The 25,630-nt window shown below is 44.2% G+C and overlaps 1 protein-coding gene across 3 annotated transcripts in view; it reads left to right on the forward strand.

Annotated features, from left to right (window-relative positions):
* PHF20 (PHD finger protein 20) overlaps positions 1 to 25,630 on the forward strand; it is a 1,067,420-nt gene that overhangs the window by 414,858 nt on the left and 626,932 nt on the right. For all 3 annotated transcript variants that reach the window (XM_078652233.1, XM_078652235.1, XM_078652234.1), the window contains exon 9: positions 4,728 to 4,955. In XM_078652233.1, the coding sequence (XP_078508359.1) occupies positions 4,728 to 4,955 (228 nt within the window). The remainder of the gene's footprint in view (positions 1 to 4,727; positions 4,956 to 25,630) is intronic.

Consider the following 25,630-nt stretch of genomic DNA (forward strand, 5'->3'; position numbering starts at 1 on the left):
TCTCCAAAATCACAGATGTGTGAAAAGAGCTCAGTTATTTTCACTATAATTACATCCCCACTAACATGTCAATAGTGTCTAGATAGTAGCGGAGTCTTGGTTATTGTTCATCTTTTACAATATACTTAGTCTAAATAACAGAATCTTAGCCTCACAACACCACAATACAACCACTTTCCATGTAAGTATGCTTATCACCATATTTACACTAAACTCCTTTTTTCCTGTTAATTTGACAATAGGTGCACTAAACAAAGTAGGCACTAATTTAACTAACTTTAGTTCTCTACTTAATTACTTATTTTGTTACATTCCTGTTTCCTATAAATTGTATATATTTTATCAAATCAACCATTATAGTCCATGGTAAATCAATGTTTCATCATGAAATAAGTACACTTTTTTCTGCTATTCAGTCATTCATATTTTTAAGTCTTTATCTGTATTTTATCAATTTTAAACTGCTCCTAAGGCAGACCTGCCAACTTAAAGAAAAGTCTGTGTGAGGAAAGGTGGGGCATTGGAAGAGGCTGTGCTGAGAAGTACCCAAGAGGCACTGGTTTACAGTGGTTTTCAGCTCGTTTTCTCTGCCACCATGTTATATCTGCGCCTCACTGGGAGACTAAGTGATGGGCGCCGATATTGTGTGTTACACGGTGGCATAGTGTGAGTTGGCAGGTCTGCTAAGGGGTAAATCCAAAAAGCTTCAACGTTCTTTAGCTGCAAAGCGTATTACTTTTATTGAAATTATGAGAAATACAGCCATTACTGTGGGGACTAAACTATAGACAGGCTGACCGCGCGCTCCCTATTGTCAAAGCATAAGTGGTTAGATTAATGAAATGTATTCTGTTTAGTTCTCCCTTTATCAAAAGTATCATGTTGAAAGCTTTATATTTGACTGAAGCAGTAATTAATTATTACCTTTATGTGACTAATCGAATGATTAGTAATATTTTGTGACCAGTAGTTGGGGAATGTTTGAAATGAAGTCTAGAATTGCAGAAGAAAGTATTTTGTACAATTCCTGTGATACAAATAATATAGATTTATTTTGTTTCAAGGGACTCCTAACATGACGTATAATAAAAAGTATTAATTTTTTAATTTTTAGTGAATTTATAATATGACACGAGACATATTTGTTTGTTGGCCTTGAAGAAATGATTGTATATATTGCAAAACAAGCTTAGGCTGATTAAAATCGAATGAAGAGAATAAATAATGAACCATTTTTACATATACTGGAGAAGAATATTTAAATACCCCTCCTAATGATTTAAGACATAGGCAACTTATGTGTATCTACCGCAGGTTTTATTCTTACAGCATCATTGAATGTTGAATTATGAGGTTACATAAATTCCTCAGGAAAGAAAATGGCTTGTATTTAAATTAAAGACAATAGGTAAAGATATGTAGGTAATCACGGAGAGTGAAAAGTCAGCTTGTGGAATATTTTTCTTTTTTAATCCACTTCGTGCATCAGCAGTGTAGTTTTATCCTTAAAGTTCAGCAGGAATATCTCTTAATGGGTTAAGTTATAGGTGGTTAAAAGAAGCTAGTAGTTGACATTTTGATAGACTTGCATCAACCAAACAATTATCATCCTTCAAGTGTATAATTTTGTCTTCCCATCAGTTAATTTATCATACTTTCAAAATACTGCACTTTAAGTGCGCCTACTCCTTCAACTGGGTGGACATAGCTGAGGAGCAGAAAAAGTAACAATGTATTAGATTATTTGGAATATGTAAGGAGAAAAAGAGCAAAGATCAGAGGCAGACTTATACAAGCAAGAACAAGGAAACGCATGCACTGCTTGATGAACAAGAAAAATGTAGTTCCCTAAATGTCAGCAGTGGACAGTTTGAAGACAGCCAGTCAGAAAGATGGCTTAGAGGCTTTGCCCTAGGGGCGGGGCAAACACTAGACGAGGAAGTCAAGTCAACAAAGAAGAATTAAGATAATAAAAGTGACCATAAACCCATAACCAACAGATGCAGTAGGCAGTCTAAGGCCTTTGTACATTTTTAGAATGTTACACTAGAAGCCTTTGCCTACAAATAGCTGAACGCTTTTTAGTTTGTGAGACATAACAAGGAGGTGCTGTTACTGCTGTGTTCATGACAAGCATGCTATTGGTAAGACTCTGCAAGGTAGTTGTGTAGATGTAAGTACACATCTTCTGAAAGCACTAATGTTTGGATACAGACTCTACAGTGGACACCCAGCTTGGCCAGGCTGTCTTTGCCAAATGTTTTGAGATGAAGCTCGGCGTCTGTGCCTGCTTCTCATGTCTTTGACAGATTTTCTGTTTAAGTAGTTTAGGAATCTATAACGGGTTCAATGCTAGAGAATAATACATTACTTTCCTGTAAGTCCATCTTGTTCACGAGATCTCCATTGATATTTTAAAGCAGGGAATAGCCCAGCCGCTGTGCTGGATCCTGGAGCACTTTTCTTAAATACATACAAATATTTTTTTCCTTGGAAAAAGCCAAGTCCCCTTTTGGGAGGGCATTTTGTCCTTCAAGTTCATTTCCCCCATCGAAAAGATTTTTTTGACTACCTGGCTTATCTGATCCTTTTCTATCTACTGATTAATGTGGGAATCTAATGAATACATTTACAAATAGGACTTAAAACAAGAAAAGGCACTTGCTTTTTAGGTAAATTTGTTCTGCACTCCCCAGAAGACACAGTTGTAACAGGCAGTCACAAGGGTGTCATGCATTTTCTTCATTCTTCACACAAGTCATATGAGTAATGTCAAGTACTTTTTGGGTGGGGTTTGATAATGTGTACTTTAGTACTGGATCCTTTTGGATCCAAATAATCTAGATAATGAGACAATCTATGAGGAGTCACAAACTTAATAGACTAACCATTTCACAAATGATGTCGGGAGTTACTCTCACTCCTACATCTGTGTATTGGGTTTCACTTTGACCAATCACAGTGAAAATATCCTGATCTGTGACAGAGAAGACACTTTATATAAACTTGTTGGAAGGCCTTCCTTCCAATAATTTGCAAGAAATTACAAACACAACCATGATATACAGCTGACATGAGAGCAAGATCAAAATGTTTGACATGGAAGGATCATGCACTTTGGCACGAACTACATAGACACAACTTGTCACTGACACCATCACGTGTACTGGTGGTTTAGGACTAACTTTCACCATTAGACTGACGTTTTTCACTAATAGGTTATTTGGGAGAAGGATCTGTTCACACCTGCAGGAAAAGCAAATTGATGAAGCATTGTCTAGGTTTCAGAAATGGATTTCTCTTAGGGCTTCCTGACCAGTGAAATACATTTGCCTTCCCTCTCTTCTCTCTGTTATAGACATAAATGCAGGATGTTCTGCCTAGACTAGAGGCGGTCTTTCACTGCAAACCTCTGATGCTCACGATAGTGGACTGCCTTCTGGTTTTCTCTAGAGTGGAGAACGGCACATTCCAACTAGATAATATATTCTAAGTTGGAAAGCACTCTGCACTTTAATCATTTAAGACGTTTTGGCCCACTTGAAATGTCAACAAGGGGGTTTCCTGTATTTGCTGCGTCTCACAAGATTTGCATGGCAGCACTGCTTGGGGTTGGTTGGTTCATAGCTTTTTTTCAAGCATCCATCTAAAATGTTCGTTTCTTGGTTCACCAGTCATTAAGAATTTTCTGGAATATTTGTGTGAGGTTTTTCTGTCTGTCATGATACCTGGGCAATGCATCCCTGGGACTGTGGCCTTCCATCACAACCAGTGAGATATAGCACCCACTCATTCCTTCATATTGATTTATTTATAAAGTTTTAGATCGCGTGAAGAAGACCCTTTAAGGTATCAGGGCGCTTTACAATGTTCAAGCTATATGTATAAAAATAACATTAACACAGGGTTGGGAACCTGCTAAGGTTGAATCCTCTAGCGAGAACACCTTAAGACCCATACAGAAAACCACCGGGGAAGTAATTACGTAGTCTGAGAGAAATACAAAGCGTGCAGATTAAAGGATAAGTATTGGAGTATAGTTCTTGAGTTCTACAGCAGAAATTTGTTTAGCAGTATCCTAGCCTTTTGACTTCTTTCTTGAATGACGCACTTGATGAGTCATTCAGATTACAGGCAGTAGTGTGTTCCAGGTTCTAGGGGCATTACCCAAGAAGCCTCAGTTATGTGTTTGTTTTTTTACAAAATCGAGGTAGTTTCAGCAGTAGAGACCTGGAGCTTCTAGAAATTCAAACACAACCAGATCACGTTTTTGTGCAAGGTATCTTCGGGTTAAAGTAGAGGGCTTTATGGGTCACGCAGGAAATTTTCAGGTGAATCCTTGCCTCATATGGAAACTGTTCAGGGATTTCAGATTCCAAGTGACGTGATTGTTTATTGATCCTGTAATGAGCCCAGCAGCTGATGTCCTGTCATTTATCCAAAATATGCATTATATTGCTTTATGAAGTGTAACGCTTACCAAAAAATCCAGGAAATTTGATAGCTGCTGGTAAAATACTAGGCTAGCTTCGGGTCTGACAGTAAACTGCAGTACATGGGTTTCAGTTCTTTTAAAGCCCCCAAGTCTTTTATTGTTTAGTCAATGAGAGGAGTGTCTAATATTACAAGTAGGAATAATTTTGGTTGTGATGCGAACATACAAATAATATAATAGTATAAATATGTCCAGTTAACTAGCTCATCAAAGTTTTTATTTTTCATTTTAGATGACCCTTCTGCAGCTAATGCAGAGAAACTACCTAAACCTTCAAACAGTATTTTAAGGAAGATAAAATTGAGGAAAAAGCGAGCAAAACGCGAGAAGGTACAGGTGCCTAGAAGATCATCACGGTTGTCTTCCTGCAATATGCCAGAGGGGACTGAAGAACTTCATCTTCCAGCAAAGGTTCAGTCTTTGAAAGAACATGCTTCCAGTCCACAGGACTCTCCACAAGGTGTGTAGCTAGATAGCTGTAAATCCAGATGATTACCTAATAAAATATGATTTTTTCATTACTTTGTACTCTCAGCTCTTCTCTCTCCTGCAGTGAAAATGTTAACATTTGACTTGCCTGATTGTTAAGCATTTAGTTCTATCTCCAGCATGTTATATGTACTTTAATAAAGTCAACTTAGCATTGTTTAACTGCTTGTTTTTTAGGAGCAGCCTGTCACTTAATGCACACGCTTTGAAATTGCTCCCTCAGACTTGTATGATCATATCTTTGCTCAACTATTGAATAATATTCATAAAAGAACAGTAAAAAGATGTGTTGTGAAATCAGCAACAATCCATATAGAGTGGTAAATAGCCATTACGTAATTAACCATCAGAAAACAGGTTACAATAAAAAGCTAAAAAGAAGTCTAAAAATGTGTTAATGTGAGCCAGTGCAGAGCACTTTTTAAAGATCCTCCCACGGAATAGCAGACCGTCTACTCATGCATCACTGAGAAAAGTAAAATGCCGGTCTGTATTGCCAAAACCCATTTGATTTAGGAATAGTTAGTAAGGCTCATAATAGCAAGCGCTCTAACATTTGCAAAGAGGAATTATCACAGGGGCAAACTAATATACTTTTCAGGTCCTAATGGCCAAGAAAAGCAGAGGAGACTGCAATTGAGGCTAGCCGAAACTTAGTTAGAAGGAACCATTCCCAGACATTCCTCTCAAGCGGAGATAAGACTCTGGTCCATCTCTAACTTTGATGGCTAGATAATATCTTTCATGGTCGATTTATCCTAACCCCATCGCTCCCTGGTAGCAGAGACGGATCTCATAAAAGATTGCTTGACCTTATTACACTCACCCGTATCCAGCTTATGAGGGTAGCAATGTAGTTCTGGCCTGCCCAGTGCCTCAGCGATACTCTTTATGTATCCTAGCCATGGGCTCTTGTGACCATTGTCACAACCTAAGCAGCCTAAGATCACCTTGCGCCTTAGGTCTGCTGGTTGGTCCAAAACAGCATCCATAGAAGAAGGTGGGCGAGTTTTATGTGGTCTAACAAATGAGGTAAGCCCAGCACCTTGAGGAGATAAAAGTGGGAGCTACTTGGGCCAAGGCCTAGTAATCTCCGAAAACTATTCTCTTGCTGAAGTTTCAAGCAGCCCTGGTACCTTCATAGGGCTGCCCTCGGTGTCCGATTGAAATTTCTCCCAATGTTTCATTGGTTGCCGGCTTCTGTCACTCATACCCGCCCTGCCACGCCTCAATCTCTTACTTGAGCTGCCACTTGTTCGTGAGTTTCTGTGTATATTACACCCCACTACCTGCCACTGGATAAAATAAAATCTCTCGAGGGGCATCTGTAAAATGGCTGGCTGCCCTGGATTTGAATAATGCACGGACTCCGTCAGCGGCAGTTCACGCAGGACAAAATGAATACTTTTGCCAACTTCCCACCAAGGCAGCAGAACTCGCGACGGGTTCATTCATAAGCGGGGGTAGGACCCTCTGGTTTCACAACCACTTCAAAGGCGCTTAGAGAACTCACGGGGTGTTAAAATTGGCTTTATTGACCACAGATGCATTTCAGCTTAATGACTTTCTCAGTGCAGTAAAACCAATGTCCGATACAGAACCCGGTTCTTTTAAAATTATCTAGATTTTTAATTGGCTACTCCGTGGACAATTAGAGGGCAGCAGTCACCTCCGGCATGGTGATGACGTGCCTGCATCCTCGATGTTATAAATCGAATTGAAATCCACAAATTGAAATTCATCCCAATGTTTCATTGGGTGCTGGCGCCTGTCACTCATACCCGTCCTGCCGCACCTCAATAATCACTCACTTGGGTTGCCACTCTTTGATAGTAAGTTTCTGTGCATATCACACCCCTGGGCCTGCCGTTGTATGAAATAGAATCTCTCCGCGAACATCCGTCAAATGACTGGCCTCCCTGTTTTTTTTTTTTTTTTTTTAAAACCTTTATTGATTCGATCAAAGCAGTACAAGCGCAGGCCTACAACCACAGGGGCCGGCCGCAAACTCAGGAAATATAAGCAGAAGCATTGCACATGTTTACGGCTCCAGGAGTAATCACGGTGTAATCATAATACATGGTTGTAGGCACCACGAAGCACAAGGATGGAAGAGGTTTCATTTTTTATAGTATTGAAGAAGTAGCTGTGGCTATAGCATCGAAGGCATCACACTACACGATAAACAAGAAGAGACGGGAGGGGCGTATCCCTCCACGCATTCGGGAATCGGTGATGAGCAATACGGCCTAAAACACACTACGCCCGCCGAAGGCAGGCCAGGAGTAAAGGTCAAACAATGGCAAGCAATTTAGCGAAAGCAGCATCCGGAAAACCCACCCTTCCGAGACAATAAAGTAGAGGCAAGTGCAGATGCCCGACAGAGAAAAGGATGAAAGGAGATACAGCCAACCCTACTAAGAAAGGAAGAGAGAAAGGGACCATAGAACAAAACAAACTAAAATAACAAAACCCTCCCAACACCCGCCACCCTACATCACCGTAATGGCTATGGCCTACCCCACTAACAGCGTGCCTGTCGCCCCAGAATTACCCTAAAGAAAGGAAAATAAAAGAGAAAGAAAGAGAGGAGAACAATAAAAAGTAGAAGTGGAGGAGGACCTCCCGGTAGGCCCCTGCCCCCCCTCCCCTCCCACCACGGTTTGCTTCCCATATGCTATCGGACCTAGTAAGGATAATGCAAGATCTGCAAATAAGGGGGAAACCAGTAATCGCCCCACCTCCCGCAAAAGAACAATATAAAGTGGAGTCCCGAATCGGCACCGAATCCAGCAATGTAACACTATAGTCAGATGTTGTTCAACCTAGGCCAGTCCGATCAGGAGCAGAGAGACTCCCCGGCCCATCCGCTGCCACTGCCGGAGAGCCAAATAACCAAACACGTTCTTTGAGGTCCGTCCGGATGGGAGCCGAAAGCAGCAGCACAGGCACGACCCCGCTGTCCCCGTTGTCCCATTTCACCGACAAGGGTTTCCGGCGTTGTTTTCTGATGGAGAACACAAAGTCCGGGAGAAAAGTAAAATCCACATCAATGCACCTCAGACCAAATAACTCGCTATCCGCAAGATCCCGCACTCCGTGCTCCAAGGAATTCCGGACAACCGATGACTGAGCACCGCTGGGGTCTAGGACTGTGAAATCTCCATCCAGAGCAACGGGGTACATACTCTGTAGCCCCATCTCAGAAACAACAGCCTCCAATTTATGCTCAAGAGCTAGCAGTCTCCGGCTCATGAAGGAGTGCAAGCCAACGATAGCCGCCATGACATCCCCGGGTGTAAACTCCATCTCTCCTCTCCCAGTAGTAGCAATTGTCACCTCCACCAGAGACCCTTCAAGCAGGATATTCCTTACCGGAGTGTTATTCGAGTCGGTCTGGCCCCTTCGGAGGATCAGATCTGGGTTTAGTCGGAACGCTTTCAGGCACCGAGTCGTATACTGTGGCCGCTCTCCACCATCTATGTCTGGAGGAAAGCTCACTAATCCGACTCCCTTCAGCAGCCAGCGTACAACTTGACTGAGGTCCGGGTCACCCCCGGCAGCCTCAGAGGTATATTCGCTTCGGGCTGGCGGAGCTGCTGTCGGCCTCTGTCGCGTCTACTGTCTGGATCACCAGCTAGGGCAGTCAGGCAACGCTCAGAGCAATAGTTCCCTGCTCCGCTGTCGCTGCTGTGCAAATGTGAAGTCCACCGTTGAAATCGGGCGAATCGCAACTCCCATCCGGGCCAACCGGTCCTTCTTAGTCATTTATGGCCGATGTTGTTGAGCTTGCCACCGGCCTCCCCACCACTAGAGGTCCCGGTTCCACAGCTGGCCTAGGCTGCAATCTTCACGACGACAATACTTCGGTTTACAAGCCGATAGTTCACTCGGAATTACACGGCCGGGCACCGCTTCACCTCATCGATGCGGGATCATGGCCCAGGCGCAGGATTAGTAGCAGGATTTCGTGGAAGGAGAAGGCGACCGACTGAGCCGAGAGTCTAAGCGGCCATCTCGGTCGCCAGCTTGGCTCCTCCCCCGGCATCCCTGGTTTTGATTAATCCATGACCTCCATTGGTAAACTGGGTTTGTCAGCGGCGGTTCAGGCAGGTCAAAATGAATGTGTGTGTTTTTCACGATTCCATTGTTCTTCTGTTCCAATGTTTAGAGGGATCACAGACTGCACTGCTGGTGGCAGTATTTTTTTTACTTTTATTTAATCCCTAGTGCAACAAACATGTATACAGCCTATGCATTTCGGCGATTTCCTCCTACAGTACCATAGAGCCCTGCCGTCTAGCTTGTCATTTATTAGTGTCCATGACCATAGCCCATCATTGGTTTTTACTTTTTAGATCGTAACTAGACCGCACATGGTTTTTTACTTTTCGAGAAATTAATCCTTAACATTCAAAATACATTTAATGTACAGTACATTCATTTTCATTGCATTGCTCCATTACATTTCTACTAGCTGTTTACAAGGTTTTCAGGGTATCTAGATCCATGTTTTTCTTATTTCATGTCTAGAGTATTTGTTCTATTTACTTTCAGTTCATTATCACGGTAAACTACCAAAAATAAGGAAGCCGCTTTTTATACAGTGTAATTACTTTATCAGTTGCGCTAACACTTTGGGATAAAAACTCTCCATTTATCAATACACATGCGAAAGAAAAAAGACGGGAAGATGGTTTCATTTCTGCGAAGTAGATTGAGAGGAGACTATTGTTAAAGTGCAAGTTGAAATATCTCTATAAAGTGCAACTGTGATAGCAGCTGAATTGTGCAAGTTATAAGTGATAACATGATGCCAAATGGATAGAGGTCGTCAAGTAGTGCTCCATTTCACTAGCAGAAATGGATCCTGATCTAAAGTGTTGACCCTTTAGTAGCATCATTTTATCAAGTGCACATGCATTCTATCTCACATGTCCCTCACACTCAGTATGGTAGGGAGTAGTTTTGATCAGGACTCCCTATTTCTTCTTTTAGATCTCCATACACAAGTTTAATTTACATTTCTTATTCCTTATTCAAATAAATATTTTCTTATTTTTAAGACTTTCTCTAAAGTGTGTGTGCATCAATAACAGATGTTTAAAAATTCATAAAACATATCATTTCCAAATGCAGTCCCAGAACTACTATAGCTGGAGATCAGTTGACAGGTGTACATGTAATTCTGCGTCCAGATTGTGCCCCAACGGTATTTCAGTTCCCATTAGAATTATCAACCTAGATTCCATTCTCCGCAACAGTAATTCTCTATCTCCTCCCCTTTCATTTTTCTTTATATACTTAATTCCAAAATACTCCCAAGTTCTTGATCTCGCCTTGATGTTGTTCCCAAAAATATTTCGCAGTTGCATATGAGTAGTCTCTATTTTTGATCGGTCGAAGATATTGCAGAATTCTTAATTTGAGTTTGTTGACTGTACTTCCCATGTGGTTTGTTTTCTTGCAAGGGCAGATTAAGACATATACTACAAAGTCTTGTTGTAAACCATTTTAGGACACTATTGTAATTTTCCCGATTCATGCCCATATATAGGTATAAATCACTATGTCCTTATATAGGCATAAGAATCATAACCATATTTAGACATAGCTCATGCAGTCCAAATACGGCAGGGCTACTTCCACTAGTTCCGAAAATCTACAACGATTTCTTGGAAAACTCGGCTTCAGCAGGTAGGGACTTCCCCTTGCTTGAATACTGACTTGTCTAAGAACTCATGGAGTTTTCAAAGAACTGAGACTCTTTGATGACGTTATTATGTCCACCTTTACGTCAAACTCTGCAAATTCAAGGTATAAATATGCCCACACTTGCCTTAGCAAACACACGGTGGTTTGGAGCAGTTGGACTATCTACTTGCCCGACGCATCCTGCTACAGCAAGGCCCGAAGGAAGCCGACCCTCCAGCAGGCGCACTGAGAGAGACGCTGTCTTTTCTCCTCCCGAGAAATCCAGCTTCAGTGTTTACAAGCTACCCATGCGTTTTGTTGGGAAATTGAGTCCCGAGACTGACCTTCTCCATTCTAAACTAAGGTACGGAGCTGATTAGACCCTAAGAAAAATCTTGGACAGATTCTTGGCAAAAGAATACTACATTTATGCTACACCTCACTTACTTCTTCCCTCGTACTAAGCTTAGGTACACCGGGGTAGGCGTATTTTAGAAGCACCAGTTGAGTACTTTTAGCCTCTGTTATTTATGTATGTATTTATCTTTGGTTTAGGAACCGTACAATGCTCTTACAGTATTTTATTCTACTTTTTATACTGTATGCGTACAACTAGTTTTACGATTGTAGCAGTTCATTTCTTATGCTTGAGAAAGAAGACTGTTCAATAAATCCTTTTATTGAAAACGCCCGTCTATCTATTTCTCTGCACCTCTGGTGAAACAAAGCATGCACGATTGCCTGAATGAAATATATATCTATTGTTTCCACAACTCTGAAGATCAGTTTTATCTTGGGGAAACAAAGTTGTCATGTTTATGCGGTTGTCAGAAACTAATACCTTGTGAATTCGAGAAAGTTTCTAGTGACCTCTGAGCTAGCTGGCACTCACAATTAAGTCTAGTATATTCGATAGAGACCTAGTAGACCTCAGTCCTACGTCTAATCTATAGGATATATTATTCTAATGCGCAGAGCCTATTGGGAATATAGGAAGTACACTACAGTCTATATGAAAAGTAATGTTCTTTTACGTTTTCTAATTTGCAATCTGTATTCTTTTTAGTTAATTCCATGTTCACTAGCTTTGCATTTAGCACATTTCCAAATTCCTGTCTGAGCCAATTACTTTCTTTCCTCGTTCCAATGGAGTAGTAGCTTTTAGTTAGAATGTCTCCCAGTGAGGTGGTCTTTCTGTAAGGGATGTAAGGATGATCATCAGAATTTTGACTGTTTTATCAGATTGCAGTATCGTCTAATTATTTTATTGTGTTGCTTATTATAATCCATAATGAGGCGTTTTGTCTCCTTTTCCCCTGTCTACAGGGATTTTCTGCAGTGCCAGTGCTCACTTCTTGATTTCAATTAAGATCTTTCCATGGCTTCTTGTATTACCGTCAGTGGGTATCCCTTTGCGGGGAATCTGTTTTTCATTTCATTCATCTGTATTTTAAAATCCTTAACCTCTGAACAATTCCTGCTGGCCCTTAGCATTTCTCTATAGGGGATACCCAATCTCGGTTTCTTTGGATGTGCACTATTTCCATGGAGAATGCTGTTACATGATTTTTTTTACTGTGTATCTTTGTGCAAATATGCATATCTCTTATGAAGACCTCAATGTCAAAAAACATGATTTGTTCAGAACTTATGGTGTAAGTAAAGGCTAGATTCCGATCATTTTCATTTAGGGACGGAATAAATAACACATTCTTTACTCTCCCCATTCCGTATAATAGAGCTCATCAATAAAATGTGTCCATAGTTTAATTTTCCAGTCTTGCTGAATTGTTCCCAATAGCCTATGAGAAGGTTCACATAAGTGGGAGCAAATGAAGTCTTCATTGCTGTACCTTGTTGTTGTAAATAGTAGCTGCCATTGAACATTAAAATTGTGTTAAACAGAAATGTAACCTCTCAATCAGTAAATTTGAATGTTCAAGATGGTTAATTGGTCTGTCACGTAGGAAATATTGAACTGCTTTTATTCCATCTTGTGTCTAATGGAGGTATACAATGAAACATCAATTGTAGCCATTAGATACAAGTTCTTCCAAGGTATGTTTTGGATTTTTTTTAAAAGATCCATTGAATCCTGTAAATAAGGTAGAGCTGTCACAAAGGGTGCTAAGAGATCAGTAGTCCAGTCAAGATAACTTTATTCGGTACAAAGACCATAAAAGTTTGGCAAACAGACATTACAAGTTAAAATGTTCGTATCATTATTGTAAAATCACATAGATAAGACTATTAAGGTAAGAATATAATAAATTATAACATTTCATTGAGATGAAAATTGCACAGTGAAAAATGTTAACCTTCCTATTTTTTTGCTATTGCTCATACCTCTTTCTAATAGACATTGCAACTTTTATATAATTGGAGACCGCAATACAGATAACAGAAGTAGCCAATGATTGCAAATAATAAAAGCCATCAATGTAGATGCAAGGCCGGATATCCCTTAGGAGTGGAGCTAAATGTTTTCCCCTTGGTTCTTTGTAAAGGGAGCAAAATAACAAAGTGCAGTGTGCTCTGAGTTGCTATATTATCACATGGTCAGGGAGTAAGTTTCGACTCACCCAGATTGTCTTGGGACTGCCACTAAAAAGTGCAGTGTGCCTAGGCGAAATCTGGTGAAAAGAAATAGTGTCTGTGCATTAATAGTGAACGTTAAATAAAATTGCTGTTAGGCAAGAAAGGAGCAAGAGGGACCTGTCGCCTCAGATGTGTATGGAGCATGGTTGCCCTAGAATAATGCACCTCTTTTATTATAGCCTTAGCGTTTGAACGAATACTCATCCGATTATCAAAGTAGTCTCCCAGGCCTATCTCAAAAAGCCTTTCCCTCACAAATCGAAGCCAAGGGATCGACAGTGCACTGTCCAAGTTAATGCAATCTTCAAAACCAATCATCACCAATCACCTTCATCAATAGCCTTTTAATACATTTCTTTTCCATAACTTGTAGAAGGTGGCTTTTATGGTAGCCCCAAACCCCTGCCCCTTAAGAAGCAACAGATAAACATTTTGCTTTGTATACGGTAACTAGCTCAGTCACCGGCTTGTGGCCTAGCTTGCAGGCAAAGCGGAAAAGCCCCTCCACAACCCTACTTGTCTGCTGAACTCTGGCAATGACAAGTGTTTCCCACTTCATCTGGTTGTTAAGCATGTTCCCCAAATAAGTAGTTATTCAGCTTCTCAATACTCTTGCCCCTTACAAAAAAAATTGTTTTTTGTAATTTTGGGGCCACACCCCATAATATGATTTTGTAAAATTAACTTTTAGGTCAAGTGCTGATATAAAATCCGTAAAAGCATCAAGTGATTTTTTTTTCAGGCTGTTTGGCGTAAAGACCATAAGTGCAGTTTCATCCGCATACGGGAGAAATCAATTTTCTTACCAAATAACAATGCCTCTAACCCATTAGTGAAAATCAGGAAAAGGAAAGGAGCTGAAATACACCCCTGTCGGACACCTTCTGTGGAGACAATGGGCTTAGCCTTTCCCCCTGTGGACCATATCCTATGGCCACAGTGGTTTTAAGCATGGAGTCTTCTCAGAAGGGAAATCGGTGCTTCCTCTACACCCATTTCCCCCATTATCACCCACAATTGTTCCCGGTACACTACTTCTGTTGGTGGTGGCAGGTAACGTTTTATTGATTTTGTTTATTTCTATGAAGTTCCCGATGCTTGTTAGTGACTTCGAGGTGGTACCCAATACTACTAGCGATCACAACCCCCTCACCGTTTCTCTTAGTATAACAGTTCACGCAGGAATTGGTGATGGTCGCCTGGCGTGTTGTAAGTTGGGGGATTAAGTCCCCTTGAATCCTGAGGGTCCCTGGGAGCCAACTAGCCCACCATGTACCTCCAGTAAGCGCCACAAAGCTGTTTTGCAGTGGTGTAAACACAGCTCCCTGGCACATACTGGAGGTACCTGGTGGGCTGGTTGGCCCCCAGGGACCCTCAGGATTCAAGGGGAATTAATTCCCCAACTTACAACGCACCAGAGGGCGCGTTTGCAGAGTGCTGCAGGGCCTCCGGTGCGATGTCGGGTTTTATTTTTTTGTAGGGGGCTGTGTGGCCCCTCTCTTTTACAATATTTGGGGCCCTGGGGAACCCATCCCCCAGGTCCTGAACCTTTTTTTTCTGGGAAGTGGGTTGGGAGGCCCCAAAAAATATTAATATTTTTTAAGGAGGAGGGCTGATTGGCCCTGGGACCCAATCTTAATTTTTTTTTTATTGATGGAGTGGGTACGTGTGGCCCCCCCTCCCGGGCCCCGTCTTACCCCGGGACCCCATCTCCCGGGACCTGGCCTCATGGTTAGGGACCGTGGGGAGAGCCCCAATGGCCCCACGGTGGCCTCCCCGGGACATTGCAGGAGCTGGCCCTGGGGGGGTGGCGGTCCCCAGGGCCATTAAGGGCTCCAGCAGGGGGGATGCCCCACCCCCCCTCCCAATGTTAGCAAAGCCCCAGGGAGGTGGTGGTCCCTGGGGCATGTGGGGGGGGGCTCGCGCTCCCCCACACCATTTTTTTTTTTTTTTTCTTCAGAACTGAGCCCCAGGCGAGCAGGTCTAGGGGGTTTGTACCCTGCCCCCTTTTATTGTTTTTTAACCTTTTTTTCTGTTTTATTGTGAATCGGTTCTCCCGAGTCACAAGATGGCTGCCAACACTTCCTGGTTTGGAATGTTGGCAGCCAATCAGAGTAAAGCTTGTGCCCGGGAGGGTTCGCGAACCCACTGCTGCCCCAGATATCGAAATTTTGTTTTCCTAATTTATAAGCAACTGCTGAACGGATTTACACCATTTAACCGAAAAGGGCTCTTTCTGAAACAAGGGCTACCTTTTTGCCAAATTTGGTGTAATTCCGTTCAGCAGTTTGGGCTATAGCCGTGTCTAAAGTTTCCTATGGAAAATTGCATGGGGAAAACACGTTTTGGGACCCTCCTTCTTTTGGGCCCCTGCTTGCAGAATCACCCCGAAACTTTCAAGATAGGAGCGGACCGGAGCACCCTCAAGTTTTGAAAATTTCGCGAAGATTTATCAATCATCGCCAAAGTTATTGGGAATAGAATGGTGCGATTTTCGTATGGTAACTAGGTCCTAACTATAACTACCTACTGGTGACTGCCTGTGCTGTAGAACTGGTAAAAGTCTTTGTCCCTTTCTATCTCTGCGTCGATGGCACTGTCCTAATCCTACGCCTAAAGACTTAGATAGAAAAGCAGACATTTGAGGTGAGCAATCTTAGTGTCGCTGGTGTTGAGTCCTCTATACTGGAGCTGCTTTCCACCTAAACTTGGGAACTTCCCAGAGTTCTCTCCTTCTTTTTTGCATATATGTGTCAATATATGTATTTATGTATTTATATGTGTATGTATATATGTATTTATAGGTGTATGTATATATGTATTCGTATATGTGTATTTATATATGTATGTATGTGTGTGTTTATATGCATGTGTATGTGTGTGTATATAGGTGTTTATATGTAGGTATGTGTGTATATATGGGTACGTGTGTATGTATATATATATTTTTTTTACAAGTTTTATATAGCGCAAATTTGAGGGTGGTTAAGTTCAACATTCATCTCAGCTCAACAGGGCTGCTGGAGGTTTGATTCACAGCGGTGGGTGAAGGCACAGATGACCTGCCCAATCCGAGGTTCAAGAAATACGATTTGTTTTCTTTGATTGTCATGGTGGAGCTAAACGAGAAAAATGTAATGAGCCTGACTGTATCTGTACTTACCAAAGCTTAATACGTTACGACATGAGAGTTTTTCTCTAGGAGTCACTCCCTCTAAGCCTTGTTGCATTGTATTTTAATTAAGCTATTGTAGCCACAAATATTACTTAAAAGTAATTTAACTGAGAACATAGCGAGGGTATGCACAAATATGTTGATTATATAGGCACTCTGAAGTGATACATGAGTGCCAGGGGACAACTACCATCCCAACCTTCATGCAATGGGTGCTGCAAAAAAAGCAGTAGACCTCCTCCCACCCTTACATTCCCCTAGTGCGTACACACAGCTTGTAAGGTAAATTAAAACAATTGTTTGAACAGAAAAACTTTATGCAAAAATGTACAGACGGCCTAAGGAAAACATCAGTGAAGAAATTAAATTGGTTGTTCTAAAACTCTATTGCCCAAGGCATTGATTTAAAGACAGTCAACGTTCTGAGAGTGTATTAGAACTTCTAATAGAAATCAGTTCTCTTGAAGAAGGCTTTAGGCCGAGGGCCTGTAGGAAGGTGAGAAGTGTACCTATGCCTGCACAAACAAGCCAACATCACAGCTTCATTTTAAGTTCTTCACTGGATACCCATGAAGGGAAGGATCACTTTAATGACTCTCTGGATGTCTGTTAACAGCAGTAAAGCCACTGCACATCCAAAAGTTGTTCGCAACTCTATATCCCATAGTTGTCGGGCAGTTTCTGCCCTCATCACTCTTGTCCCAGCTATTGGGTTGTACGTGCAAGATATAGCATGAACATTGTGAGAGAGGCACGATTTACTGTGGCAGTGCATTCTGAATCTGCTGGAGGGTTTTATGGTCACCCAGAACTCCCTGGCTCGAAATGCTAGAAAAGACACAACTGATCTCCACATTGGACTTTGAAAGTGCATACATGGAGGAGAAGGAAATGGTGGGCACCTGTATGTGGGTGTATATGAGCACTAAGCAGGCTTCTGTACATTTGATACGACACACCCCGTTACATTAGCTACATTCTGATTGACGGGACTCAAAAAATTAAAGAGCTTGTTTGAGTTATGAAACGGGAGCATTAAAGAATTGATGCGTGTTTACCTTTAAACACAAATTATCATGTTATGTATATTAGCTGTGACACATGCTAATGAAAGGATCCGCATGATACTAGCCAAGCCCAGACAGCTTCACCCTGCCGTTCGAGACAGTATTGGGAGGTCCTTCGAGATCACAACCTCTTGGCGGCCATCTTGGCTGATTGAAACTATTTATTCCTCTGTGAAGAACTCCAAACGCGGATGTTAAGTTGGAGCGAGTTCTTTAATTAAATACGCCAACACTAGCTCCTACATAGATTGGAGCGTAGGTACTTTCAGTCAGTTTGGTGATCAACTGTCATCCTGACAGTTCACAGGTGGTGACCTGACCGGTGCCATGGTGTCCGCGCAGGGACAATGTAAAGCATATACTGAAACTGTGTCCTAGGAGGGACATATGCATATAGTCATAACAGCCTAGCCTCTTCACCCATTGCTAGGAAATGGGTGTCTCTGGCTGTAGCTTAAGAGAATTCTCTGAAGTCCTGAGGCCACTGCCCTCGGCTGAGTGACAGTGGAAAAAGCCCATCAGTGACGCTACTCCAGTGGCACAGAGAAAAAACACAGAGCTGAATGGCAACAGAAGAAGGCCATCAGCTGGTGCTGCTCGAGTTGCGCAGGTAAATCCTGCAGAGCACAACCGAAAGAGCCATAACCCAGAATCGTAAGGAATAACTGCATGTACACACGCTTACACAGCCAGTCTTTGTGTGCGATGGAGTAATTGACAATTAGCAGCCAAGCAGCACCCTCGACAACAGAGATTTATAAAACCTCGGCAACAGAGACTTTTTTGTGGAAAAAGACATATATAGCATTGGGCCAGTCAAAAGGTGATTGGTGACGAGAGATTCAGCAAAACTCAGTGAGCCAAGCTCTAGCCCCAAGATACTAGTTACCGTAGCGGCACAAGACCCAACTTAGACACAAGAGTCTGGGACTACATGCATACCCTCCTTATAGATTCATAGAGAATTTACATGTTAATCCCTTTAAAATATACGATCTCCATTAGCCGGTGTAAGTTAAAAATCAAAACAGCCTTTGTGTTATCATACCTGGGTGGGAACTCTGCCAGTTGTTCAATACATATAATATAGACGGAGGACCCATCTTTTACAATTTTGCGGCCTTCTATGGAGAACTGGCGAAACACTTTGATCGGAAAACTCAAGCTTTAGCTCTGTTTAAGGAGTTAATTGCTCTAAAACTGGGGACATAAGAATTGCTAACCTACATCAGCACTTTCAATAAGTTGATAGTGGAGACCGAAATTGATCCAATGATCCAATGAGACAAAACGGATCACAAAGAGACAGGCAGTAGTGCAAGGTCAGAGTGAGGAACTGTCTGAAAATTAGAGGCCTCATGTATGAGGCCACTTGCGGCACTTTTGTGCCGCAAGAAAGTCCGTTTTTGACATTCCGGTGGCACAGCGTGCCTCGGCAAATTTACAAGGCAGCGTAAAGCCACTTTACGTGGCTTTTCATGGCCTTCCACATATGTGCCCCTTTTACACAGAACACTGCATGAAAGGGGTGTTCCATGGGTGTTGCAGTGGGTGTTCCCAGTCACACCCAGGAAATCTGAAGCATTCACAGGTTTATGAGAAATTGTTCAGCTCACTTTGATACTGCCGCCAACACTGTCTTAAGGGATTCTCGGTTCAGGATCTAGTTAGTTTCTCCTTGGCCAGTACTTGGCTGCTAGCAATATAGACCCACACATGTAGTATTACTCTCCCAGAACGGTATCAGAAATGCACCGAAGTGTTTGACAAAGAAAAAGCCGGTGAACTCCCACCCCCATAGTAGTATGATTGTCGAATCGACTTAGTACCTGGTCTAGTGATTCAGTGCAGCAGACCTTAAGCACTTGCTGAGACACAAGATTTGAGGGATTATATTGATGAAACCTGGGAATCTGGATTCATCCACCCATCTGAGTCACCCGCGTCCTTGGCTCTCTTTTTAACCGAGAACGAGGAGAAATACGCCTGTGTATTGACTATGGAGCTGTAAATCCGATAACTGTTAAATACAGGTATCAGTTACCCTTAATCCCAGTTTTATTGGATCAGCTGAAGGGGGCATCCATCGTCACAAAACTGGACCTCTGGGGTGCTTCCCATCTACTGCAAATTTGATGGGGCAATGAGTAGAAAACAGCTGTTAAGACAAAATTCGGCATGTTAGAATATCATGTCATGCCCTTTGGAATCTGCAACGCCCAGGCGACTTTTCAGTATTTTATGGATGATGTCTTAATGGGTTACCTAGACACCTTTAATATCCTCTATATACATGTTCTGATCTATTCAGAATCGTCTAGCAGCACATAACTCATGTGAAGGCCCTACAGATTCGTCTGAAAGAACATAGGCTACTTCTAGGTAATTCTAGGGCGATTGCCACTGGATTCAGATTAAGAGGGGGAGCATTTCTGAAGTATATTTTTTAGTCTAAGTAATATAAATCTAAAAGGATTTTAGTACCTAGCTTATTAAACTGAGACAGAAAAAGGAAGGTTCCTCCTGGATACATGTCCCCTTGTACTTCGAAAAGACTGGTAAAGGATTGCCAGCAGAAGCTCCAGTGAGTACCAAACTGCATAATCGTTTGCTTTCTGAAGCCAAGCCCATACAGTACATATCACCTTGTTACACAGGTCAGTGGGGGCTCAGAATGAAACCTTTAGAAGTAAAAATGTGCCTGGTGACCAAGAATTAGCTTTTCTTCTCTGAGATCGAAAACCCACTACTTTCACATCGCAGTCTCATTGTGTCCCTGTTCAAACAAGGCTGATTTATTGCCCACACGGGGGGGGTTTGGAGGAGAATTTCAAAATATCAAATTTATGCCAAATGCCCCCCTTCACTATAGTGCTATCGTAAGTACTAAATGGGACTGTGAGCACCCTTTTTTCGTTCCTTGTGATATCCCAGTATCTGACAGTTTACTTTGATTAAACCTAACCTGAGCCCTGGGTGTTGAATATAGAAGTGAAATCCATCCTATGTACTCTCACTTAACCCAATCCTCCTGAAGACTGAAAACATGAATGTAGTGCATTAAATGCTGCTAATGGACCTGCAACACTGATTGTGCCACCCACTTAAGTAGCGCCTTAAACATGTCTGAGGCCTGCCATTGCAGCCTGGGTGTGTGCAGTTTTAACTGTCAATTCAACCTGGCAAAATAAGCCTTTTCCTAAGTCCGACCCACCTTTTTTAATACTTATGCCACCCCTAGGGTAGCCCCTGGACAGGCCAGAAGGCAGGGTGCATTGTATTTAAAAAGTGGGAGATGTACTTTTTAGTTTTACATGTCCTTGTTTTGAAAAACTCTTGAGGTCGGTTTTTGCAACTACATGTTTCTTCTCCCGTAGAATAACATTGGAGTTGCCTTATTACATATAAGAAGCTGTAATTTCCAAATGGAAGCAGGTAACCAGTTCACGTTTGGAATTGTAATGAAAAATCCTAACTTATGGTGAAGTCTGATTTTACTTTTTGTCTATCTTTTGGTGTGTAGGATGTCCAGCCAGAAGACCTTGCCGTTCAAGCTGTGCTGCAGCTGTCACCCCGACATGTCGCTCACAGACTCACACTTAGTATGTCTTTAGTGCCTGGAGCGTGACCACGACCCACATTCATGCTCCGACTGCTGGGCCATGGCACTAAAAGCTTTGAGCAAGTGGTCCCTAAATCTGCTTGCGGCCCGGCGTCCGCCGCCATGTAGATTCCCCGCTCCTGATCCAGGTTGAGAGGAGGGTCCGGGCACTGCTCTGGGGGTTCGATGTCTTCTTCCTCCCAATCGAAGTCCTCAAGATCAGGTAAGAAGCACCATAAAAAGAACAAAAAGTCGAAGCATGCTTCAACTTCGCCCTGTCCGTCACCCGACGAGGTGCAGGAGTCTGGGAGTTCGAGGCCCCGCTCTGCGGAACGGATTTCTGGGTCGGCTCCGTGTTTCCCTCCCTTTCCGGGGCAGGGAGCAACCCCTGCCCAGTTCTAAGAATTCTATGATACCATGTACACCATATTTGGGCGGCCTGACCCTGCCAGCATGCCTTTGGACCCCGCAGGCTCCGCAAAAGGAGACCATGTGGGTTTAGAGTCCCCGGCACCAGGGATCTGTGCCAGCGCCGGTCGTACCTCTGACCTTCCCCGGTGCAGCGTCCGATGCAGAGACTCGACGTCGACTGCGCCCACTTGCAACGGTTCCCCCATCATCATTCCAGATGACACGGAGCCAGCGGGCATCAACCGAAGCAGAGACCTATGCCAATAGAACCGTTGGGCTCCATGTCCTGTTCTCTGCATTATTCTGAAGGGCTAGGACTGGATGTCGTTCGGATGTGCCAGTAGGATTCCTAGGAAATCCTATTGCAATGAGGAAATGGACTGGTCCGAGGATCTGGGTGATGCCAGCAGCCTGGACACTTCCCGAGAGGCTCTCATGCTGTCTTCCCCATACCTGGCTTCAGAGGAGGGGGGCTTCATTTGCAATGGTGATGCGTAGGGCTGTGGAGGTCTCGGACCTGCAGCTCCCTACAGTAGCGGTCAAGACTAATGTCATGACTGAGGTGCAGCAGCTTAGTCTCTCCACCTCGGAACCCTTGCTCCCATTTAATGAGGCCTTGACAAATGCCTTGACGAATGTTCTACTGGACACTTATTCCAATCCCAACACAGGGGCTCCTGTGAACAGAACTATTGCCTTATGCTATCACCTTGCACCAAGCGACCCAGCGTTCCTCTCTAACCACCCCACCCCAGAGAACTTGGTGGTCCAGGCCTCTACTTCCTGTGGCGCATTCCCTCAAGGCACCTCTGGACAGGAATCCACAAGGCTGGACAACTATGGTAAAAAAATCTTCTCTTCCACCAGCCTAGCATTGCAGTCGGTAAACGCTGCATGCCTCTTGAGCTGTTATTCCCGTTTGCTATTGGAAATGGTTGCACAAGTGCTGCCACAAGTTCCGGAAGAGGGCCCCGACTGTTCTCTCCAAAGTTACGGACGAGAGAGATGCAGCAAAGTTTGCCATACAGTGTGAACTAGACACGACAGATTCACTCGGCATAGCGATTTCCTCGACAGTGGCCGTTAGGCGACATGCCTGGATGAGAATCTCTGGCTTCTCAGGGGATGTCCAAGCCATTCTTATAGACGTGCCCTTTAATGGCTCCCATCTCTTCGGTACAGGGCGAATGCGGCACTAGAGCGCTTCAAGTAGTCGCAGGCTACAGCCAAGTCCTTTGGCCTCTTGATGTCATCCCGGCCTGTGTCCTCCTTTCGTGGCTATGGAAGGGGGCTCCAACGGCGCCAGCCCTACCCCAGCCAGAGGACCGCACAAGTGCTGCATCCTCTGAGTGGCTGTGGACACAGTTTACCCTGACCCGATGGGTCGGGAAACCAGAAGTCAGGTCAGCCACAACCCCTTCCCTCTCCACCTCCAAACCTTCCTAGTCTGATCCTCCCAGATCATGGGTGTCTAGTTGGTGGCAGGATACACCATCACCTCCACCACTGGTGGAATATCACCTTGGATAGGTGGGTGTTGCAAATAGTCCAAAGGGGCTACTTCCTCCCCTTCAAAACTAGCCCGCCCTCCATGCCTCCAACTTACGATGGACTGATAGATGATCACCTTACCTTACTTGGCAAGGAAGTCAAAACTGTCTTGGCCAAGGGAGCTATAGCAAGGGTTCCCGGGCCTGAAATTGTTTGTGGTTGCTATTACCGCTATTTTCTGGTTCCCAAGAAGGCATTCGTCATACTCTCAACCTCAGAGCCCTCAACTACTTCCTCAAAGAGGAAATGTTGAAGATGTTCACTCTTGCTCAGGTCCTGTTTGCCCTGGAGACTGGATGGTAGTGTTGGCCTGCAGTACACCTGTTTCCACACTCCCGTCCTGCCTGCCCATCGCCGCTACCTGCGGTTTACAGTGGGCCAGAAGCACTTTGTATACTGTCCGCGGCCTCACTATTGCCCCTTGGGTATTCAACAGGGTGACAAAGGCTTCCTCCTCCCCACACACCACACAGCTACTACACCCATGGCTTGATACTAGCTGCTTGGGCAGGAAATTTTCAGCCCATGCTCAGCATAAGGATCTCATACTTGGCTTTAACCTTGCCTCAATCTCTACCAGCAATAGCAGAAGGTGAGAAACTAGAGCTGCAGCGAGAGATATCAGCAAAGCCAAGTCAATAAAGCATAGGTGACATATAGGCATGAGGCGCCCCAGCCCTACAAGTACGTCCCTGACAAGCAGATCTGATAGACAGTTGTAGATTCCTTACCTTAGAATTACCCCCAGGCGTCGGACTGGATCTGGAGAATTATTTCTCTTAGCAGTACCCCTGCTTGTTGGTAGATGGCGTTGGTCGACTTCATGTCCGTTGTCGGCATTGTGGTCACCGTAGTGGCGTTGCAGTGTCTACTTGGACGCCTCCCCAAGTTCTTTCATTTTCCGCTCCAGCCTAACGCAAATCCGGAGAGAGCTTTCCCCTTTACTAAACTTTTTTTGACCTTTGTCGACTTCCTTTTTTTGAGTCATGAACTCCTAGTGCGCGACGGATGTCCCATCGTCGGACCAGCTTCAAACCCTGCGAGGTCTGTCACAAACTGATGCCTGTTACCGACCCGCACCTCGTGTGCCTTTTGGTGTCTGGAGTGCCACCACGACCCAAAGTCGTGCTCCTACTGCCAGGCTGTGAATCCGAAGTCTTTATGGGAGAGGTCCCGAAAGCTCTTTGAGGCCCAGCATTCGGCTCCCCGTTGTTTCCAGTCTCGCTCGAGGGGAAGGTCTCGATCGGTCGCGGAGCCACCACACCTCATCCAAGTCTTTGCACTCCTCAGTTAAGTCGAAGCACATGAAGAAGGCGAAGAGCACCTTTGCTCCTTGCCTTCTCCCCATCGGTCGTCCGACACAACAGAGGATCCGGAGCATCGTTGCCCTAAGGCTTCTTCTCCGGCACCTGACTCTGGGACGACTGCGCCTCCCCCTGTTTCTGTGAGCCGGGCATCCCCTGCCCAGCTTCGTACGTTCTACAAAGCCCTCCACCTTGTCTTTGGGCAGCCAGACTTCACTGGCGTGCCTTCGGGCCCCGCAGATCTGGGTCGACCGGCGCTGCCCCCATCCTCATTCCCGAAATGGACCTGGAGCCGGACTGAAGCCTGATCCGACATTGGAGGGTACTTTTGTTCCCTTGTTCATCCCAGGTGTTCCCTATAGCCCTAAAAGTGGTGATGAGGACTTGGTGGGGTCGCTGGACCCTTTGACAGACCAGCTGGAAGATCCGGACTGGAGAGAGGAATTTGGTGACACCAGTGGTTTGGACACTTCCCCAGACCTATGCATGCTTTCTCCCCCCTACCGTGGTTATGGAGGAGGGTGCGTTCTTTGCTGTGGTGGTGCGTAGGGCAGCCGATGCCTTGGTAGCTCCCTACAGTGGCAGTCAGAACTAACCTCCTGACAGAGGTACTTCAACCTGCTGCAACATCCTCAGAACCCCTCTTGCCCTTCAATAAAGCCCTCACGGACGTCCTTCTGGGTACTTGGTCCAAGCTCAGCACAGGGTTTCCTATTGAACGGACGATTGCCCGCCGCCACCCTCCCAGCTCTGGGCGATCCCAAATTTCCTCACCCAAAACCTTTCCCCTGAGAGCTTGGTGGTCCACGCTTCTTCTTCCAAGGGCACATTCCCTTCTGCTCCCCCAGATAGGGAATCCAAGAAGCGGGATCATCTTGGGAAGCGCAGGTTCTCTTCCCCCAGCTTGGCACTGCAGTCCGTTAATACTGTGTGCCTTTGGGCCGATTCTCCCATACAATCTGGGATACGGTGGCACAAGTGCTGCCTCAGTGCCCGGAGGAGGCCCAGGCCGTTCTCTCCCAAGCCGCTGCAGATGGGAGAGACACAGTAAAACTCACAATTCGCTGTGGACTGCATACCACTGACTCACTGGACAGAACGATTCACGTTGGTAGTCCTTCAACGCTACACCTGGTTCAGGATGTCTGGTTTTTCAGGGGATGTTCAGTCAACACTGCTAAACATGTGCTTCGATGGTGACAAGGCTGACTTGGTGCTGGAGCGCTTTAAGGATTCTCGAGCTAC

This window comes from Lissotriton helveticus, chromosome 7, assembly GCF_964261635.1.
Source record: "Lissotriton helveticus chromosome 7, aLisHel1.1, whole genome shotgun sequence".
Lineage (NCBI taxonomy): Eukaryota > Metazoa > Chordata > Amphibia > Caudata > Salamandridae > Lissotriton > Lissotriton helveticus.